The sequence below is a fragment of the Arachis hypogaea genome, chromosome 6 (assembly GCF_003086295.3).
Source record: "Arachis hypogaea cultivar Tifrunner chromosome 6, arahy.Tifrunner.gnm2.J5K5, whole genome shotgun sequence".
Taxonomy (NCBI): domain Eukaryota; kingdom Viridiplantae; phylum Streptophyta; class Magnoliopsida; order Fabales; family Fabaceae; genus Arachis; species Arachis hypogaea.
Window position 1 is genome coordinate 110,335,409 of NC_092041.1, and position 23,079 is coordinate 110,358,487.

The 23,079-nt window shown below is 36.4% G+C and overlaps 2 protein-coding genes across 4 annotated transcripts; one reads left to right on the top strand and one right to left on the bottom strand.

Moving 5' to 3' along the window:
* The first annotated feature begins 2,942 nt into the window (after window positions 1-2,942).
* LOC112754167 (serine/threonine protein phosphatase 2A 57 kDa regulatory subunit B' kappa isoform-like) lies at window positions 2,943-5,858 on the top strand. The gene is made up of 2 exons (XM_025801744.3): window positions 2,943-4,215; window positions 5,390-5,858. The coding sequence occupies exons 1-2, from the start codon at window positions 3,052-3,054 to the stop codon at window positions 5,756-5,758; spliced, it is 1,533 nt and encodes a 510-aa protein (XP_025657529.1). The 5' UTR covers window positions 2,943-3,051; the 3' UTR covers window positions 5,759-5,858.
* Window positions 5,859-6,392: 534 nt separating this feature from the next.
* On the bottom strand, window positions 6,393-21,188 carry LOC112755659 (photosynthetic NDH subunit of subcomplex B 3, chloroplastic). Of its 3 annotated transcripts, none has more exons than XR_003179057.2 (6): window positions 20,850-21,188; window positions 20,554-20,667; window positions 20,169-20,222; window positions 7,866-7,953; window positions 6,812-6,874; window positions 6,393-6,634 (listed from the first exon to the last, which is right to left on the bottom strand). XR_003179057.2 is itself a non-coding variant. In XM_025803892.2 (6 exons), exons 1-6 carry the CDS (start codon window positions 20,997-20,999, stop codon window positions 6,599-6,601), a joined length of 480 nt encoding a protein of 159 aa, XP_025659677.1. In that variant the 5' UTR covers window positions 21,000-21,188; the 3' UTR covers window positions 6,393-6,598. The 3 variants fall into 3 exon arrangements, 2 of the variants coding, with proteins under 2 accessions (XP_025659677.1, XP_072053731.1); XM_025803892.2 differs by having other exon boundaries at window positions 7,891-7,953; XM_072197630.1 differs by lacking the exons at window positions 6,393-6,634; window positions 6,812-6,874; window positions 7,866-7,953 and adding an exon at window positions 9,541-9,859.
* Between the last annotated feature and the right edge of the window lie 1,891 nt (window positions 21,189-23,079).

Here is a 23,079-nt window from a genome sequence, read left to right on the forward strand (position 1 = left end):
AGTCTTCATCATACCTGAAATCCCCCCAATCTCGAGTCACTGGACTTCAAAAATAGATATGATAAATCTCACTCCCATTATAATCCCTTTCGATTCATATCCTGTGCAGCCTGAGTATTTCATTTTTGCTTCACCGAGAATCAAGAAAAAAAGTTCCAATGTCTCATGCATGGAAGAGGAACCATGAAAAACATGAAGCCACCTTAGGTCAGAAGCTTATCAATGGTCAGAATTAATTCTTGGGGCCAAAGTCAAGATCAATGGTCAAGATTAAAGAAAATGAATGAAAAAGGTTGAAAGAGGCACATGCAAACAGATTCGGTTTTTCTCTCTCTCTCTCTCTTCTTAGTTCGAACCGCTACTACTCTAAGGTTGAAGAAGAAGTTGTTGGGTTGATTGAACCGGTTTTAACCTTGGAAGCTTCACCCTTCTATATTAAGGGTGAACGGCCAAGATTTGAGATCAAGGAGAGTAAATGAAAAAGCACAGAGTTTTCATATCTACCCAAAAGCTGCCTGAGTTCTTCTCCTTCAATGAAGCTCATTTAGTTTTTTTTTCTTAGTTTTGTCTGTTTGAGTCTCATGGTAAAAGGCAAACATGGTGAAGTTTGTAAGAAAAAGCCAATGAGAAGTAAAATGTAGTGAGCAAAATTAGAGAAAAAAGCCATAGATGTCTCAGAGTTTCTTTGTACATCTTTCTGTTGTGAGTCATGATCCTGTGGAAATTTCCTTACAAGTTGGGTTAGCACTTTGCTGTTGAAAGCTGGGTTTTGAGTCCTAGTCAAATTTAGATTGGGTTTAGAATCTGGACTTGTCCCAAATAGGAATGGATAGTTCCTAGGGAGAAATTGGTGTTTGTAATCTTGTGAAAAGATAGTGAAATTTCATTATTATTGTGATGGAGACTGGATGTAAGCTACATTGTACCTAGTAGCTGAACCAGGATATATCTGGTGTTATTTCTTCTTTTCTACTCCTTTCTTTGTTTCTGTTAATCAGGAGACAAAAACAAAAGTGTCTCTCAACTCGGCACGAGACAAAACAAAAGTGTCTCTCAACTCAACACGAGACAAAAGCCAAAATATCTCGTGCTATTTTGTTGAAAAAGGCTAAAGTAAGATTCAGCAAAATGGGGCTAAGATTCAACCCCCCATTCTCTTAGTCACTGATTACTATCATTGATTGTTAAGATTTAGAATTTTGTATAAAAAATAAAATTGAGGAGAAGTGTTACAAAAAAAATTTGCTTTTGTTTTTCTAATACATGAAAGAAGATATAATTAACTAATAACATTATTAATGTAAACGTCACATATTTGATTAACTATTAATGTCAAATTTAACGGTAGGACCATATTGAACCTGTTTAAAACGTTTTGGATGAGAAATTAAACTTTTAAAACCTTAGGGACCAAATTAGAATTTGACTCAAATATTGAGGACCAAAATAGCACTTTACCGTACAATTAAATATCATACACAAAATTGATATAATGAAAAGTCTTTTTTTTAACAAAAATGTTATATATATACAAAAAATCAATTATCAAATCAGTTATTATATATTTGGACTAAATCTTTAAAGTCATCTTTTGGATTCACAACTTTCGTCATTTTAATCCTTCATATCCAAAATTTACTATACTGGATCGATCCCCAAGATTCAGGTCTAGTACCATATTAGTTCTTGGATCTTTTTTAACACTGAGTCAGCAAATGAAGTACTGAATTAGCTTTGACTTGTCACGCTAGACACAAAACAATGTCATTTTGTTTTGGTGCTTAAACAAGACAAAAACAAGAAGATGAAGAAGAGTTTATACGATATATATGTACAAACCATTTTACCTATTCTCATTTTCTAAAACGGTCTTGTTTTGTCTTGTTTAAGCGCATAAATGAAACGACTAACCATGTGTCTAGCATGACAAGTTAGAGTTAACCCAGTATTTTATTTATTGACTCAACGTCGAAAAGAATTTAGAGACTAATATAATACCTAGAGCTAAATCTCGAAAACCAGTATAATGAATTTTAAATATAAAGGAATAAAATAATGATGAAATTAAAGGCATAAATTTTGAAAACCACCATAAAAATTTAGTCATGTATTTATGTATATTTATACAAATCGATTTATAATTTTTTTAATTAAAGAAGCAACTACTAAAATAATTAAATGTATCATATCAAACTTATCATAACAGAATAATTAAATTTATTTACAGTAGTATAATATTTTTTTATGAAAAAGGAGCATCTAAACTAATAAACAACAATAAAAATATTAAAAAAAAACTAAAATCGGAACTTGTCAATAAATTTTAATTATTAATTTTGCAAGACAAAGGAAATGGATAAGTAAATTAACAGCTTTTATTTGCTGCAGATAGAAAGAAAAACAGAAAACCCATTATACTTTTTGTTTTGCTTTTTTTCTTTTTTTGTGTTATTTTAACGTTTTCAGTTGTATGGAGAGAGAGTTGATATGAATTATCATTAACAAAACAAATAATAAGTTCGTTCCTTAGTTAAGCATCATAATAATCACCAATGTCTAGATCTTATTTGTTCGCCAACAATCTTCCTTTTCCAAATTTGAAAACGGTTTGTCTTTTCCTTTTTGATTGTCATATTAGTTATGAGAAAAGAAACAAAAAAAAAAAAAACAAAAATGCGAAGTTGAATTCATATGTAGGAAAGTTATTATCATTACTTTCAATTCTTCTCCTTGAGTCATTTTGTAAAAAGCATAAGCATTATTTTCAATCATTCCCCTTTATTTTCTTCTAACTAAGACTTCCCGTTCCTCTTTTTGTTCATCTTTTGGTTTTCTTTTCCCTCAATGCATGCCTCAAAATCATATATTTCCTCCTACCCGTCTCAAAATGTGCACCTTAATTTCACGCATTGCTAATTTGTAATTTCTAACCTCTTTTTTTTTTATGGAAATTGTTGAATAGGGCTAGACCTTATTCATTAATTTTCTTTGTTCATCATGGCTTATATCTAAAAGCATTGGATTCTACAAATTTTATGTTCTAGGTTAACAATGCTCAAGCAATTTCTTAGCAAGAAGTCTCAAAAACCGCTAAAATATGATTCGGAGAAGTCGAGTCGAGGCGACTCTTCACCTTCCACCATTGATTCGTCATGCGCCCTTAGAACGGGCTGTTGGTCGCACATTGATGAAGATTCCTTAGCACAAGCTAGCACCACAAAAGAATCTTCAGTTCCATTATTTCTTTTGATGAATATGACAGTTGGGATTACTCAACCTTCCATGCCATTCAAGGATGTTCCCAATAATGATGAAAAGTTGAATCTATTCATGAGTAAGTTGAGCCTTTGTTGTGTCACATTTGATTTTACAAACCCTAATTGCAACAAAGACATAATGATGCAAAGAGATCTAAAGAGGAGAATTTTGATTGAACTTGTTGATTTTGTGGGCTCGTATGATGGTAATAACAAGTTTAATGAAACTACCATTCTCGCCATGCGTGGAATGTTTACCATAAACCTATTTAGGGTTTTTCCACCGAATTATAGTGACGATGGCGAACCTAGATTCGACTCGGCCTGGCCTCATCTCCAATTTGTTTACGAATTATTGCTTAAATTCATTACTTCACCGGGCCTAGATGTAAAACTTGCAAAGAAATACATCGATTATTCATTTATATTGAAGTTGCTCGATTTATTCGAATCTGGAGATCCAAGAGAAAGAGATTGCTTGAAGACAATTCTACATAGGCTCTATGGGAAATTCACAATGCATAGATCATATATTCGAAAATCAGTTAACAACATATTCTACAGTTTTGTGTATGAGAATGAGAAACACCGTGGGATTGGTGAGTTGTTAGAGTTTTATGGAAGTGTGATTAGTGGGTTCACTTTGCCATTGAAGGAGGAACACAAGATATTTTTGTGGAGAGTTTTGATCCCATTGCATAAGCCAAAATCTTTGGGAGTGTATTTTCAGCAATTATCATATTGTATAATGCTATTTATAGAGAAAGAGCAAAAGTTATCAAGCATTGTGATAAGGGGTTTGTTAAAATATTGGCCAATAACAAATAGCCAAAAGGAGGTGTTGTTCTTGGGTGAAATTGAAGAAATTTTGGAATCAATTCATATGGTAGAGTTCCAAAGGGTCATGGTCCCATTGTTTTGGCGAATTGGGTGTTGCATTAATAGCTCACACTCTCAGGTAAATCTTTTATACTTTATTTATCCATAGTTGAATTAATTTAATTTTGATATATTGTTAGTATAAAATAGTTTTGTATGTGTATTTAATTACATACGTCATGTTTGTAAAAATAATTATTTTTTATATTGATTGTATAAATAATCGTAAAAGAAACAAATATAATTTGATAAATATATAAAAACGTTTTATAATATCAGTAAACTCTTATTTCATAAATATAATAGAAGCTAAATGTTTGCATAACATTTTTGGAAAAAAATGCCTTTATGGTCATGTTGTATAGCTTATAACATGGGGCTCTACACATGTCTTTATTGTCATGCTTTGCCAATTTGATTTTCAAAAATGTTTCGTAAATATAAAAACTAGTTGTCGCATATTTATGCATGTTTTAATACAGATATTATTTGAATTTAGTTTTAATGTATTATTAGTATAAAATAATTTTATATATATATTTAATTATATAATATTATATCAATAAAATAATAATTTTTATATTAATTCTGTAAATAATTATTTAAAAGAATAAATATAACTAAATATTTATGTAAAATATTTTTCACTATTAATATATCAAAATTAAATTCATATTATTTTATATATTTAAAATGAGGTAAAATGGAGTTTGATCCTTGAAATTTTCAGTTTTCGTCAAAACAATCCATCACTTTTAGAAATGACCAAATTGATTCTTAAATTTACAAATCATGAATATCGTTTTTTTTCTAATTATAACGCTAATATGGATTGTTAAAATACTAATGTGGTACCTGCAACACTAAGGTGACATAGTTAAAACTTCATTATAATTAAATAAGTGTCTTAGATTGGTAAATTAAACTATTTTAGTTAATTGATTTTATATTGATATAGACATTAAAATGAGCTCAATTAACTAATTTGAGATACTTATTTGATTACACTAAAATCTTAGCCACATTATCTTACTGTTAGGGATGCTACACTGGCACTGTAACGCTTCAACAGCAGCTGAATTAGGGACAAACAAAAATTTACAATTTGTAAATTTATGGATCAGTTTGGTTATTTTCAAAAGTCAATGACTACTTTAACGAGAATTGTCGACATATTCATTGTTCACATTGTTTAATATTTTCATTATTTATCTATAATTTTCCTATTATTAAACATTGATGGTTTATTTCAGGTAGCTGAAAAGAGTCTTTTGTTATGGAACAATGAGCGCATTGCGAATTTAATTGCTCAAAACTGCCAAACAATCCTACCTATCATATTTCCAGCTTTAGAGAGAAATATTAAAAGCCACTGGAACTCAGAAGTTGTGACTTTAACTCATAACATTAGAAAGACTTTCTTGGACATGGATAAGAAGTTGTTCCTTTCTTGTCATTCTCGACTCAAGGAGCAAAAGGTCATTTTGAACTTAGAAGCTGAGAAGCGAAAGGAAGCTTGGAAACGACTAGACCATGTAGCTAGTCTCAAGCATCCTCTCATTGGAAATAATAATCATAATAATTCTACTATTTCTTCATTTTCTCCTTCTAAGACCTCATGATCATGGATTTCCCTCCATTTATATGGTGTAACAAGCATTTACAAATATGAATGGTTGTTATTGGGATTGGCTTTTCTTTTTCTCATCTTGTGTGTTTTTTTTTTTATGATGTTTCCAAGCTTAAGCAAGTCAATATGTTAGAATTTCGGAATGTTAATAGATTGGATAGAGTAAGGTTTAAGGTTTAAGTTTTATTTTAACTTTATTTGCAGGTGTAAAATATTTTTAAAATTTGGAGTTATTTTATCCGTGAATTTAAAATTCCTTCACTCATCAAAATTTATTCGCAGGAATAATTTTCGATTCGATCCAATTCTTGTAATTCGTCTAACTCTTGAGAAAAAGTAAATTTATTATTCTAAAGCAAACGAACATTTAGTTCTATAACATTTTATAAATATAATAGCAATTAAATATTATTTTTATATATTTAATAACATACATGTTTAACTGCTACTGAGCTATAGTTCAAATAGCATAGTCTCTTCATACTCACATAAAGGTTGCGGGCTGACCAACCACAAACCAAACACACATATATTACAGAATTTTAAAGTTTCTTTGCTTTGTATTTGTATTTTTTTTATACAATCCTAAAAGTAAAAGACACTAGGATACTAAAACAATGAAATCCTTTTCTGTGTTTTTGGTTAAATACTTTCATTAGGTAGAAACATGATATAAAAATTGTTGATTTTAGCAACAAATCTAATATATATTTGCAGATCTCATTGATTTTCAATAATTATATTATGAAGTTTGAACAATGTTAAATAATAATATCCAGCAGTTACATATGTGGACTTCTTTCAAAGCTTGCATCATGAGCTGCTTTCTCTATTACTTCTTCCACTGAGGAATCCTTTGAACAATAACCTGAAATCCATTACATTTTCATCGTCATCTGTTTTTTTTAGATTATTATTTACGCGGTTAATGTAAAAAGTAGTTATTTTTATTGATGTATTATTACGTAATTATATGCACGTGTAAAACTATTTTACAGTGCATCAAAATTAAATTCATATATATATATTATACTTTGAATGATACCTTCCCAGAGTTTTCCTTGTTTCCAACAATAGTTTGACAAGCTAGCCTCCAAGATTCAGGTTTCTGTAAAGAAACACCAAAAATCAAATGATTAGTACCTAATTTCAGGTTTTATAAATAGTAAAGAATAATCAAACAAGAATTAGTTTAGCTGGATTGAACTGTGTGTGTAACTCATTCAATAACAAGCCTCTGATTGAATATAAGGTGGAGGGGTGCTTCAAGGAAAGAAGTAAGTGAGAACAAATGGCGACAGACAAAATTGAAGCATGGAAATTATGGAGTGATATCCAACATTGATGCATTACGTGACTTCAATTGTATTAGATGATCTTCTTATATTTTAGATATGTACAGTGATATATTGTTGTAATACAGATATTTATGGAAGAAATTGACGTATAGGCAGTTAATTGTATGTCTTTGATGACAATATCAAAGGAGATAAATTAGCTGAATATACGCCACCTCATGAATTCTTCTCTCCTTTTGGGTCGAGTTTGTAACACAAACGATCGAAAAAAAAATCATATATTAGATAGAAGCAAACTTATTAAAATAAAAATAAGAAAATATATATTTTTAAATTGATTTCATTTTATTTAAAATGAATTGAGATTAATTATTGTGTTTGCAATAACTTGTATAAAATAAAAATTGATTTTGATTGATTTACTTATATAATAATTTGATTTTATATTTTTATTTTTTATTTATCACATAATCTTTTATCATTACCAATAACCACTGTTGTCACTGGAGACTAGACTACTGTTGTTGGTGGCAGGATTACCACCTCTTCCATCTCCAAACTTTTTACTTTTATATTAATACTTATAGAATAAAAAATGATTTTTTTTTATATTTTTAACACACTAAATTATTTTAATTTTAACAAAAATTTATAAAAAAATTGATAAGATTTGAGACAAGTAATAAAGTAAATTAACAAGATTAACAAATCAATTCAATTCTTATTTTCTATTCACTCTAAGTAAAAAAATTTTGATTTATAAAATAAATCAATTACAATTTTATTGTATTCCATACACACCTTAATTAAGGGATAGAATACATGCCTTCTTAAGATATCGAAGCTCAGTATTTGTTCTCTCATTTAAAAGATCCTTTCCTTCAAGTATCTGCAACACACCAATAAATAAATAAATAAATAATTGCAATTAAAGAATGAATAAATGTGGAGAGAAAAGTTTAATGCTGGCCGGCCTTCCATGTACTTTTTCATCGCTTTCTCTCTGTTTTCTCTTGTAAACTAAATATGACTTTTTTTTTCTATCTATTTTTCATTTTTTAGTTTCATCTTTCTTTATGCTTTCATATTCTCTCCAACCAAACGATGGCCCTAAAAGTAGAAAAAAAAAATCTTGTAGTAGTTCATTTATGGAGGTTTTTTTTTTCAAGATATTCTTCATTTATGGAGGAACTAAAATATTTTTACTGATATTTGATATTTCTAATTCCTAATATATATAAGCTTCAAACAGTGTTATGCGTGGTGGAAAGAATTTCATATAATAACGGTTCATATTTGGGTTAGAAGTGAGTTTTTTTGTTATATTGTATAATTTCTATTTGGTTTAAAATTGTGAGTTTAAAGAGACTATTTGTGAAACGAATTGTATTGAGGTGTATCATATTATTATTCAAAAGTTTAAAATTCTTCCGGTGTTTATCTTGATCTTACGGTCAAGATCCAAAAACTGTGTAACAAGTCTTGGACTGTGGATTTGACTCTAATCCAATAGATTGCGAATGCAGCCGACAAATTACATAGCAAAAATTTTTTTTTATATATAGAGTGGTTGTTGTCCCAGCAGAACTTGGTTGAATTTTTAACAAAGAATATGTTCTTTTCTTCTTAGTTTTTTCTTGTGTGTTTTTTTTATCCTTAATCACAAAAAAAAATATTTGGATTAGAAGCGGTCCAATTTAAATTTGACCAAATAGTCCTCTTCAGATTGAGTCACTGCTTCCAATGAGCCTTGGCTCTAGTGGCATTTTTTCCCCCTCCCCACCTCATGGTTTAGGGTTCAAATCCTAGAAAATGCAATTGAGAAAAATTGTGAAAATATGTGAGGAGTGTGTGGGTGTGTTGTGTACTTAAAATTAGGGGTTGTCCTAAAAATAAGCTAAATATTCTCTCACAACTTTAATTATTTTTGATATGGATATAATTGTATAACTTTTCACTTTATAAAAAAATAATCAAATAACTACCTGTGATTATTTAAAGTTATCTCCAAAAAAATGACTCAATCTCATTATTCACTTTATAAATACCTCAATATTCAAGTATTTTTTTACAATTCAACTCACACTTAATTTATTAAAAGTTTTATTAATTTAAGTATTAGTTTCTTGTAAATATTTTTATTGTCTAAGTGAAAATGTCGACAACACTTATAAGGTATTTAGACCTTACCTCCAGCTCCAAAACCACCATCGAGATAACACAATTGTTACTTAATAGAAGAATACTTGTGGGCAAAACATTATATATGTATGTATGTGAGGGAGAGAATTTCAAAATCTCAAATTATAGTTTTAAAAGTTTAGTAAATACTTACATATGAACCAATGATGGAAGGTAAATTGTTTTTTATCCCAAATTTTATTTGAGAAATGTGTGAGCTTCGATAGAAGTTAAATCGAGGAAATGTTCAAAATCATCCCTGAATTTTAAATCGCTATTCAATTTAGTCTTCAACTTTTTAAAATAACCAATTAAATCCTTGAAATTCGAAAAAGTGCATCTCTGTTAGTTCCTTACAAAAGTATCGTCTAAACGTTGATGATGTGGCATTCCAGTTGTATGCTAATGTGTACCAATCTTAAATTTGATTCAAATTGGTACTTGAAATTGCTTAATATCCAAATTAGTCCATTTTTAATTATAAAACCCTAATCCTCAAATTATTGTCTTCTCTTCTTCAATCTCTCTGCTGTCTTCTTCTCTTCTTCGTCCTCTCCACTATCTTCCAGTTCATATTCATCTTGAACTACAACATCAGTACACTTACCTAAAAACTATTTTAATTATAAGTTAATATAATGTGGTTGGATTAATTTTAAACTCAACACATATTTAAATTATATATATATCTTTACAGGTTCGTCCATTAAGCTAAAATGTATTTTTCACTTTTAAGAAGATAACCATTGTCATCATCTTCAAGGTCTTAACATCACTTTCTAAGTTTGTCATTTTCTAATTGAACTCATGCAAATTTTTTTGTGAAATGGGTGTTTGCACAAACTAGTTCTTCACCTCCATCAATCCAACAGAAAAAATTACAATGGATTACACACTGCAAAGTAAAAAATGCAGGTGAATCCAAACTCAAAGTGAAACTATCTTAACATTTTCTTTAGAAGCATAACCTTACCTCATAATTTGGACAATCATAAAATAGTCTATCAGAATTCTCTGTCGTCGTTGAGTATTTTATCACCATCCGAAGTCTGTAATTATAGAAAATGGCGTTCTTACCTTCACTGTTGTACATTCTTTTGCTGACATAAGGTCTCCCTGTAGAGTTGTTCCTACTTGAGCTACTTTGACTTCTCTCTTACCACCCATCATCACTCATGCAGACAAGAAAATAAGATGAACTGGAAGATAATGGAGAGGTCGAAGAAGAGAAGAAGATAGCAGAGAAGTCGAAGAAAAGAAGAAGACAATGGAGAGCTCGAAGAAGAGAAGAAGATAGCAGAGAGATCGAAGAAGAGAAAACAATAATTTGGAGATTAGAGTTTTATAATTGAAAATGGACTAATTTGGATATTATTAAGCAATTTCATGTATCAATTTAAATCAAATTTAAGTTTGATATACATCAGCATAAAGTTAAAATGTCATATCATCAACTTTTAGACGGTATTTTTGGAAGGGACTAATAGAGATGCACTTTTTCGAATTTCAAGAATTTTATTGGTCATTTTAAAAAATCGAAGATTAAATTAAATGGTGATTTGAAATTAGGACCATTTTGAGCATTTCTTCAGTTCAATCTATTATCTATTATTTCCAGTTTTTTTTTTTTTTTTTTTTTTGTCTCCAGTTGCAAATTAGAGGCTTCCGAATATAATCCTCTTTCCAATTTACCTCCTTTTCATCTCCCTCTGCTTCACTGCGTTCAACCTCACGCAGTCACGCAAACTCACTTCAACGGTTCAACCTCTGCGTTCAGGACTTAGTTTCTCTCCAACCTATCCTCATCATCGTTCTCCACTTTCATCATCACATAAAAACTCACTTGCTATTTTAGGACCCTGTTTCTCTTTAAGCTATCCTCACCATCGTTCTCCACTTCCATCGTCACAGAAATTTCCTACTTTGCCACCAATGGAGTCGCTTCGCCCTTTGCACTGTGTTCCTTTAGTTTTGTGTAAGTAATTATATGTTCCATTGTACTTTTAGTTTGATCTTAATATGATTAGACAGTGGATTTGTTCATAATTGTGTGCTTCTATGCAAGTTAGAGATTTATGACTTGCTTTACTTTCTTTTTTACATATTATATGTTTTATGAATTCTTTTGTATTATAAATTCCTTCTATTCACTTTAGCATTACTTCCTTGCACATTAAATGTTTGATGAATTGCTTTACATTATGAATTATTATGTTTTTCTTTAGTGTTTGATATTGGAGCTTATTGGGTCAACCATTCCACCGGTCTATCCTCGAGGTCCGGTTGCCGAAACACTTCGACAAACCAACGGACATGAGGTACGACGGAACTCAAGACCCTCTAGAACACCTCACGGCCTTTGAGGCCAGGATGAATCTGGAGGGAGTGGGGGACGAAGTAAGATTCCGCGCCTTCCCGGTAACCTTAGCAGGGCCAGCGATCAGGTGGTTTAACGGCCTTCCGCAAGGTTCCATCTACAGTTTCTCGGACATCAGCCGTGCATTCCTAGCCCAATTTACAACACGGATAGCGAAGGCCAAGCACCCTATCAACCTTCTAGGGATAACCCAGAGACAAGGAGAACCGACCAGGAGGTACCTAGATCGGTTCAACGACGAATGCTTGGAAATCGACGGTTTAACCGACTCGGTGGCCAGTCTTTGTCTGACAAACGGCCTCCTCAACGAGAACTTCCGAAAACACCTTACCACGAAGCCGGTGTGGACAATGCATGAAATCCAGACGGTGGCCAAGGAGTACATAAACGACGAGGAAGTCAGCCGAGTCGTGGCCGCCAACAAACGGCAGCCCAGCTACAATCAAACCCGGAAACAGGGCAATGGGGAAAGGCCAAAGGGACAAACCAGGGAAGAAGCGCTGAGTAAGGCACAAAGGACGTTCCCCCGAGTCGGAAAATTCACCAACTACACCCCGCTCAATCTCCCCATCGTGGAAGTCTACCAACAAATAGCCGAGAAAGGAATCCTGCCGAAGCCCCGACCACTCAAAGACCGCACCGGAGGGAACAAGAACCTTTATTGCGATTACCACAAGGGTTACGGTCACCTAACGCAGGATTGTTTCGACCTGAAGGATGCGTTGGAACAAGCGACAAGGGAAGGTAAACTCGCGGCCTTCTCCCACCTAATCAGGGAACCAAGGAGGCGCTACCGCGACCAAGACGAGGAAGGCAAAACTCGTTCGGCAAAAAGGCGGCAAGAGCCAGAAGGTGGAGAACACGGCCTCACCGTGATAAACGTAGTGATGGCCAAAAACGCCGCACCAAGATCCAAATCCGCACGTAAGAAGGACGCCAAGATACTGTCGATCTCCTCCTCGTCGACGCGAAACCCTAGGAAGCCTCCACTCATTTCTTTCGGCCCAGAAGACCAGTGGTTCGACGACGTCCCGGAAAACCTACCCATGGTCATAACGGCCAGAGTAGGGACCGGTCTCGTCAAGCGCATCCTTGTTGACACGGGAGCAGATTCAAACATCATGTTCCGCAACGTGTTCGATGCGCTAGGACTAAAGGATGCCGATCTGACGACTCACCAACACGGGGTAATAGGATTGGGCGACCACTTCATCAAACCGGATGGAATAATATCCTTGCCAATCTCAATAGGGCAATCCCAGGGCAGGAGATCGGCGATGGCCGAGTTCGTGATCCTCCGAAACTCCACCGCCTATAATATCATCCTGGGAAGAAAAACGATCAATGATTTCGAAGCCATAATCAGCACAAAGCTGCTGATCATGAAATTCGTTACCGAGGACGGATCCATAGGGTCCATAAGGGGAGACCTCGAAACGGCGGTCGCTTGCGACAACGCCAGCCTCTCCCTCAGAAAGAAGTCTAAGGAGGCGTCCGGTGTGTTCCTAGCCGACCTGGATGCCAGAGTAGATGACAAGCCTAGACCGGAACCAGAAGGGGATCTGGAGAAGTTCAGAATCGGTGACGAAGAGGGGAGATTCACATTCGTCAACAAAAACCTCCCACACGAGTTGAAAGAGACTTTGGTCGAAATGATAAGAGCCAACAGTGACTTGTTTGCCTGGACGCCAGCCGACATGCCGGGCATAGACCCAAAAATCATATCGCATCATCTTGCCGTCAAGGCGGAAGCACGCCCGGTGGCCCAACGGAGGAGAAAGATGTCGGCGGAAAGAGCGGAGGAGGTGGCCAGACAGACGGCCAGTCTCCTAGAAGCAGGCTTCATACGGGAAGTGGACTACTCGACATGGCTCTCGAATGTAGTACTGGTAAAAAAGCACAACGGCAAGTGGAGAATGTGCGTGGACTACTCCGACCTCAACAAAGCATGTCCTAAAGACTGCTTCCCCCTCCCTAACATAGATGCACTCGTCGATGCTGCGGCAGGATACCGGTATCTAAGTTTCATGGACGCCTATTCCGGTTACAACCAGATACCGATGCACCGTCCAGACGAAGACAAGACGGCGTTCATAACGCCAGGAGGAACTTTCTGCTATAAGGTAATGCCATTCGGCCTGAAAAATGCGGGGGCAACGTATCAGAGGCTGATGAACAGGATATTCCACGACCTCATAGGAAAGACAGTTGAAGTCTACGTGGATGACATCCTCGCAAAAACAACACGACCTGTCGACCTTTTGAACGACCTGGCGAGTGTATTCGCGTCCCTCCGACAACACGGTATGAGGCTAAATCCCCTCAAGTGTGCTTTCGCCATGGAAGCTGGAAAGTTTCTCGGGTTCATGATAACCCAAAGAGGGGTAGAAGCCAACCCGGAGAAGTGCCAGGCAATACTCCAAATGAAGAGCCCAGGCAGTATCAAGGAAGTCCAAAGGTTGGCAGGTCGGCTAACTTCATTGTCACGATTTCTTGGAGCATCGGCAACAAAGGCCCTACCATTCTTCAATCTCATGAAGAAAGGAATAGCGTTCGAATGGACACCCGCATGCGAGGAAGCCTTTCAACACTTTAAAGAAATCCTAGCGACACCACCTGTCCTCGGAAAGCCAAGAGAAGGAGAGCCGTTGTACCTATACCTCGCCATAACAGGAGAAGCCTTGGCCTCAGTTTTAGTACGAGAAGAAAGAAGGACACAACAACCAATCTATTTTGTCAGCAGGGCCTTACAAGGGGCAGAGTTGAGATATAACAAATTGGAGAAGTTAGCTCTGGCGCTCCTGACCTCTTCCAGAAGATTAAAGCAGTACTTCCAGAGCCACCAAATCGTCGTGAGAACAGACCAGAGGATCCGACAAGTTCTTCAAAAACCCGACTTGGCGGGGAGAATGATGACCTGGTCGATTGAACTCTCTCAATACGACATACAATATGAACCCCGGCAGGCTATCAAAGCGCAGGCAATGGTGGATTTCCTAGTGGAAGTAGCGGGGGACACAGCCGAAGACACGAACACACGGTGGAAACTCCATGTAGACGGAGCCTCCAACCAGACGTTCGGGGGTGCCGGGGTTATCTTGGAAAGCCCGGCTGGAGTCATATACGAGCAATAAATTAAGTTCGATTTTCCCGTGTCAAACAACCAAGCAGAGAACGAAGCCCTCATAGGGGGCCTAACCTTAGCGGCAGAGGTCGGGGCAACGAGGTTGGAGATATGCAGCGATTCGCAAATTGTCACTTCCCAAGTAAACGGGAACTACCAAGCTAGGGACTCGCTGCTACAGAAGTACTTAGAAAAAGTCAAGGACTTGAGCCGAAAGTTTGAAGAAGTCACGATCCAGCACGTCCCGAGAGAAAAGAACACGCGGGCAGACCTCTTGTCAAAATTGGCTAGCACCAAACCGGGAGAGGGTAACCGGTCTCTAATACAAGGAAAACTAAGAGAACCAGCAGTCACATTACACCTTTCGAAGCTAAGCCCATCATGGCTGGATCCCATTATCGACTTCTTAGAAAGTGGCAAGCTCCCCAACGACGAAAAAGATGCCAAAAAGCTAAGAAGAGAAGCCGCCAGATACGCCATCATCCAGGGCCAGCTTTTCAGGAAAGGATTCAATCATCCCCTGCTGAAGTGTTTACATCCCGACCAGACGGACTACGTCCTCAGGGAAGTCCATGAGGGATGCTGCGGCCACCACATAGGCGGCAAAGCCCTAGCAAGGAAGTTAATCCGAGCAGGGTATTACTGGCCGTCCATGATGGCTGACTCCAAGGAGCTCGTCAAGAAGTGTGTCAAGTGCCAAGAAAACGCCAACTTCCATCGTGCACCCGCCTCTGAGCTCAACTTACTAACGGCCTCTCGACCATTCTCGCAATGGGGAATTGATCTCTTGGGACCTTTTCCCGTCGGCCCGGGACAAGTCAAATACCTCATAGTCGCTATCGACTATTACACAAAATGGATAGAGGCTGAACCGCTAGCCAGCATATCCTCGTCCAATTGTAGGAAATTCATGTGGAGACAAGTCGTAACACGGTTTGGTATCCCGGAGGTCGTCATCTCGGACAACGGGACACAATTCACGGACAAAAAGTTCACGGAATTCCTCACCGGCCTAGGCATAAAGCAGAGATTCTCCTCGGTAGAACACCCACAGACAAACGGGCAGGTCGAATCCGCGAATAAGGTCATCTTGCAAGGGCTCAAGAAGAGGTTGGATAGCAAGAAAGGCTCTTGGGCCGACGAGCTGGCCTCGGTCCTATGGTCTTACCGAACAACCGAACAGTCCTCCACCAAAGAGACACCCTTCCGACTAACCTACGGGTCAGATGCAGTGATACCCGTAGAAATCGGAGAGCCGAGCCCACGGCTACTTTTGAAGGGAGTAGACGAAGCCGTCGAGAAAGACCTGATAGAAGAAACCAGGGAATTGGCCCATCTGGCAGAAGCAGCGCTAAAACAGAGGATGGCTCTACGATACAACGCCAAAGCGCTCAAAAGGAAGTTCGAAAAAGACGACCTCGTCCTGAGACGTAACGACATCGGCCCGTCCGCTCCGGGAGAAGGCAAACTAGCGGCGAACTGGGAAGGACCATACCGAATCAAGGAGGTAATCGGAAGAGGAGCATACAAGTTAGAGAGACTCAACGGCAAGGAGGTCCCAAGAACATGGAATGCCGATAACTTAAGGAGGTTTTATTCATAAGCCATCTATTTCGTAATAGCACTTCAGTATCTTGGATATAATGATTAAACCCTCCTAACTCTTTACATACTACATTTGCCTATGTTATTTTCTAAACTTTCTACATTATACCTTTGTCTATGCCGTTTTCCAATTGTTAACTCTCTGAGCAACCATTATAAAAACGATGATGCGAGGCTTCGGGACTGATCACCCCGAGAGCCCCTCAGTTCAAAAAGATACGATGAACGACCACAACAAGAACGCACGCCATAAACGGCTAACGCGAGTAAACGGAAACACGAAGTAAATCGACGGCGAATAAGACAAGAAAAGTCAAACTTACGGGCAAACAAACCCACAAACCCACTAACGGGCACCAAAGTCATAACAACGTTCAACAAAAAGTACAAACAAAACAAACATCACTTCTTCGGCATATCGACAATTTTGCCATCCTTAATTGTCTTGAAGACTCCGATCGCCGACACATCAAAATCCGGTGAAACGACCTTCACCTGAGCTTTGAGCGCCTCTTCAGTCATGAAAATCGCATTCTTGCCCTGCTCCTTGATTTCCTTATGCTTTTGCTTAAACAACTCGGCTTCCTCCCGAGCTACCTTGGCAGCCGCCACTGCATCATCCCGCTCTTTCTCCAGAGCGGACAGCCGACTCTGCGCAGCACTCAATTGGCTCTTCAAGGTCGTCTCCTGCTCCGTTAAACGGGATACGGAGGCATCGGCGGTCTTCAATTTCTCCTCTGCCAAAGCAGCCTTTTTCTCAGCAGCATCAACCTTATTTCCCGCTTCGACCAGCTGATCCTGAAGTGTCTTAACTTCAGTTTTGTACTTATTATTGGCATTAACAGAGGACTCGAGCTTCCGACGAAGCGAGGCCATACCAGAAAGTTCGAACTCCGCTTTCCTGGCTATGGCCGCGCCGCGAAGAAGAGTGCGGTACATCCACCGAGCCTGCCCCGAGAGGTCGGTGCCATGGAAATGATCCTCTGTGCCCGGAAGCAGTTGAGCGTCTATGAACGTTCCGGCATCGAAGTTCCTTTCCATAACAGTCAAAACACCCTCAGGACTAGACTGGGACCTCTGTCTCTTGGGGGTAGGGATGATAGACAACTCTTCCTCCTCCTCCCGACGAGAGGAAGAAGACTGCCCAGGAATAGCAATTTCTGGAGGAATCTGAGTCGCGGAAGTCGGGGTGGCGGCGGAGGTCGGGGTGGCGGCCTTTGTGGACGCATCAACGTCGGCAGCAGGCACTTCTGGAGGAACCGTTGCCTGTTGTCCTGCGGCCTCCTCACCCTCGTCATCTTGAAGAAAAGTATGAAACAAGTTGTCCATGCCGGTCACCTCGGCAGAAAGTCCCACTACAAAACAATTTGAAAAACGAACAAGTCAAACAAGCCAAACAAAAGAAGCAATAGGAAAATTTAAACAAGTGACCACACGGCAAGAAGGACTCACAGACATAATCTCTGGCAACCTCACGATTTCCCATGAGAAGATGGGGATTCACGTTATTTCTCCCAAGAACCGCCAACAAGATGTCGGCTATCCGCCGATCTACGGCCGACATCCCTTTATAAGTAACCTTGATAAAAGGATTAGACCCCGCCCCGAAACTCCAATACGTCGGGATGAGGCGCTCCTTTTCCAAGGATAACCAAAAAGGGTGGCGACCCTTAGCCGGACGAACCTTAAAATACTTGTCCTTGAACCCATGATAGGAGTCCTCGAACAAGCCAAAGATCCTCCGACCCTGGGCAGACCGGAAGGACATGAACCCCTTCTTGTGTTTCCCCTCCTTGGAAGGATTAGTTAAAGTAAAGAAGAAAAGGAAGACGTCGACGGAGGTCGGCAGCTCTAGATATTCGCACACCATCTCAAAGAAGCGAATGGACGCCCAGCTATTCGGATGCAATTGAGATGGTGCCACGGATATTCGATTTAGAAGGCCCATCTGGAAGGGGGAAAAGGGGATGCGGACCCCGACCTGAGTGAACATGGCCTTGTAGAACCAAATCCAATCGGCAACCCGGGGGGCATTGAAATTAATTTCATAAAGCCGTTCATAAGGGGCGGGGACATAAACATCATAGTTCGCCTCCTCGTCGGTACCCCCACAGAGATACTCGGCTTGGCGAAACTCCGTTAGCTCCTCCTCCCCCATCTGATTGGGAGAGTTCTTGAGGTCGGAAACTACCCACGCGTACGGGTCGTAACCCGCGGCGGAGGTCGAAGCTCGGCTAACGACACGAGGCATACCTACAGTGGGGGCACCGCGCGGTTAGTCCGTGAGGTCGGAACCCGGGAAAAACCCAAAGAAACCCCTCGTGCCGTAGCCACAAGGGGGACCAAACAAACCGAGACCGGACAAAAGCATAAACCCCCCCCCAGGATCAATAAAAAGAAAAGAAAGTGCATCCACAAAATGCGCTCGCAAATAGCCAGAAAGAGCAAGAATAGAGCAAGAACAAGAAAAATGATCATGGCAGACATGCAAACAACCATTAGAATAAAGGGAAAAGAAGCAATTACCTGGAAGAATTGAGGAAGTTCAAACAGGGATGAAGCGCGTTAGAGCAATGTGCGTTAGAGCAATGGAAACAGCCTTTGTGTGATGGGAGCAAAGAAGGAACGAATAGGCAGTATGATCAAGGAGGTAAATAAATGGAAGAAGAAGAGAAGCATGAAACTGTTCAAAACCGCTCTATTGGAAGCGCGAAAGACTTGGGGGCAGAACTGTCTTTACACACACAGGAATTTTCAATCTTTTATGGGCATTTAATGCCCCGCGCGAAAAACGAGGCGACAAAGGAACGCCTCGAACCACGAACGGGCACGCATGTGGGCAGCGCGTCACTCACACGAGCGGTCGACCAAACGACAACGATGGCAGAAGACTCGCCGCCAACAGCCTATACGGCTGATTGTCGGCGCGTGGGGGCACTGTTGCGGGCCGGCCCAAAGCTACTTACGGGTCGGCCCGACCCGTCGAGAACCCGACCCGAACGGTCGAGCTCTCAGCGTTTGCCACGACACCTGAACACGCGTCCTCACATCCCCCTAACACAGCTCGGAGGAATCTTCGTGGAAAGTGGGCTCGTCCCCTCTGGGCCCACCTCTGACAAGTATAAATGGGGAAGGACCTGCCCTTCCCAAGGTACGTCATATCCTTCCACCTAATTATTCTGCCCGCCTGCACATCGCTGACTTGAGCGTCAGAGTGTCTTTGCAGGTGGCGCCCCCCCTCATTCTCTCTCCACAACAAGAGCTCGGCTACTCGGCAATCCCAACTCCCGTACGATCAAGGCAAGGGCGTCCCCATCCCATTACCTACTCACCCGATCTGTCCGGAAACCGACTACCGAACACTTTCTTTTAAAAATCATCTAGAAAAAAATTTAATCTTTTTAAAACCAAATAAAATGGTACTTTACATAGTCTATAAAATTGCGTTTATTTATTGACACGAGATACTAAGATAGGAATATAGAGATACCAAATCATATTTGCCAGATAAGACATAGACAGACATATTATATCTAAAGATACTAAATTAGTGTATTTTGTATCTATCTTGATAGAAAGGATAAAGACACTAACAAAAGATAAATTTATTTTTTATTTTTTATTATTTTTTATAATATATTTTTTTTAATTTTTTGATTAAAAAAATAAAAATAAATTAAACTTTCATAATTTATTCTAATTTATCATTAAATAAAATATAAAAATATTAATTTTTATATTTTTATTTTTTTGTATCTTTTTTTCAGCATTTTGTATTGTCTTATTTTCAAAACTAAACACATTCTAAATGCCTTACCTCTACTATGCAAGTTCCACAGCTACCACCTCCTCCACAATTCATCACCTTCCCCTGTTGAAACGGTGCTCAAAAGCTCAAAAGTCAAAATCATATTGCATTGTAAACATTAATAATAAATAAAAACTAACATATATTATTATCTTTGATGATTAAAAATTATTAAATATTAATTTATTTAAATATATTGAATCATCTAATTAATAATTTTTAACTATCATGAATTTTTATTATAAAAATAATATTAATAAGGCGGTATTATTTTAGTGGGTGTATGTGGTTAATTTTTAGAAAGCGTATATGTATATATGTATGCGGTCTAAAATAATCGAAATTCATAGAAGAAGAAGGGTAAATTATGAAAGGAAGGAAACGTTACACGTACATAGGTGGCATAAAGCTCAATATTGTTATCCAACATTATGTTCCTCAACAGCTTCTCTCCACTTATTTCTTTTGCTTTATCCACAGGGTACGATCCATCACTTGAAGCCTTCGGCTGATGAATAATACATTAACAATAATTCCAATTATCTTTTTTTTTATTTCTTCTACTTCAAATTATCTTATAAATATTCACAATTCAGACACTACTACATAATTGTTAAATTAACAAACTTTTTACCTTATTTTTATCCGAAATAAATGTATGGATATATGGCACTAATAAAAACAACATACCCCAATGAATTCAAGCTCTATTTCAGGCTTTGCGGGAGGAGATTCCGGCGAGTTCACGGCAGCAAAAGGGGCTGAGATGGGTTGTCGCCGGCGGGGGAAGTAGCTGTTGGAGGGGAGTGAAATGGGAGTGAATATATTCATGGAAGCCATTATTTATTGTCTCTCCCACAACCCGTTTATTCACTTAGCTTGTTGAATCTTTTGTGATGATAATAATAATAATAATAAATAAGGAAAAATATAGGTAGACATGTACGTGGATTTTAATTAGAACACAGTCTCTTATCCCGTTTTTTATTTGCAACTCTAGAACACTCACCCGTGACAACTAGAAGAGATTAAGAGAAAATATACGATCATCTATTTATTTTTGGAATAATTTATTATTATTATTATTATTATTATTATTATTATTATTATCATTATTATTATTATTATTATTTTGGGTTAAATTTGATAGTTTTAACTTAATCACCATCCAATATCGTTCAGTAAAATTTCAAGGAATTAACAAACTCTGTTTTGTGTTTATAATAGTGAGTAGCTGCTCATCGATGTTAAAGTTTTGACATAAATAAAATACTATTGATCATAAAGTTTTTAATATTATATTATGATAAACAAATATATTATATCTTAGATATGAATTTTTTTTTATGATTTTACTATTATTTTAATTATCTGCTCTCATTATTAGCAATTAATATGATTTATTTAATTTATTTGCTGATTTAACATTTCATATCTTTTCAATATTTATTTTTATTGTGGTTGTTTTTTTCCCTCAATTAATCATATATTATCATCGTAACTAATGATTTTATATGATATTTCTTAGTTTTAATATTACAAAATTTGTATAAGATTACATTTATTTATATCTCATTCTCATTATTTTATGTATGTATATTATATTTTTTAAAAATATTTTTAAATAAGAAAACTGAATCAAATACTAAAAAATTAAATATAACACTTGTTTTAAAGCATACAAAATTTTTCTATATATACCTACTATACCATAATAGTTGTTCAATACATTCTTATTATTTGTTTTACTATTTTATTTTACATATTTTTCTTACTTGAATATTGAATATTGTTCATCATGTCTGATCAAAAAAAGAAGTACGAGTGTGATCAATGTGATAAAAAGTTTTCAACTTCAAAAAGTTTGCGCAGCCATAAGAGCAAGTCTCACAATCCAGTTACTTATAATCCAAGTAATTGTAGTATATGCAACAAATACTTTGACATTCCATCGTTGCTACAAGTTCATATGAAGGAAGAACATAATTACTATACATTCTTGTGAATGTTAAGGTATTTGAAATAAGTCTATGAATTATGTTAAAGTTTAGAATGAAAATCAATATTTATAGTATTTTATTGATTGCTTTACTAAGAAGTTTTTTTAAGAATTTAATTTGGGAATTGTTATCCTATTCATTAGGGTTTTAGAATTATAGCTTATCTTATATGGGTCTTTGTTATATACATATGTGATATGTGTCTTTTTTTTATTGTTAATATAAGTTTGCATAATTATATTTGATTAATAAAAGAATTAAAGTTTAAGTTTTAATCTTTATAAGTATTTTTTAATTCTTGTTAATATATGGTTAATATGAATTTTCATGGGTAATGTCTTTGATTTTTTGAAATGGAATTTTATTTATCATACTATGGAAATTCTTTATAATTATTTTTATTAACAATGTAAAATATTAGTTAAACTTTACGAATTTAAATAGTATACCTTTACCAAGTGTAAGGTTTATATATTGATTCACACTATTAAATAATTAACCTTGTATGTAATATATGTTTATAAAAATGTTATATATATATATATATATATATATATATATATATATATATATATATATATATATATATAAAATAATCAGTAACTATTATATATTTGTAAATATATATTTATTTATTTTTTATATATTTAATGTATATTTTATACAAATAATTAATTTTTAATATACATATAACACAATTATAATTTTAACAATCTAACTATTAAATTACGTTATATATTTTTTGTAATTAAATAAACAAAAACAAAATCAACAAAACAGTAGTATCCGATTCTCCCACCAAAATCAACTACACTAATTAAATATCCCAAATATTATTTTAAAACATTTAGATATATAATTTAATAAACTGAAATTATTTATATTTTTTCATGCGTATCTGTGACTCTGCGAGTTAACTT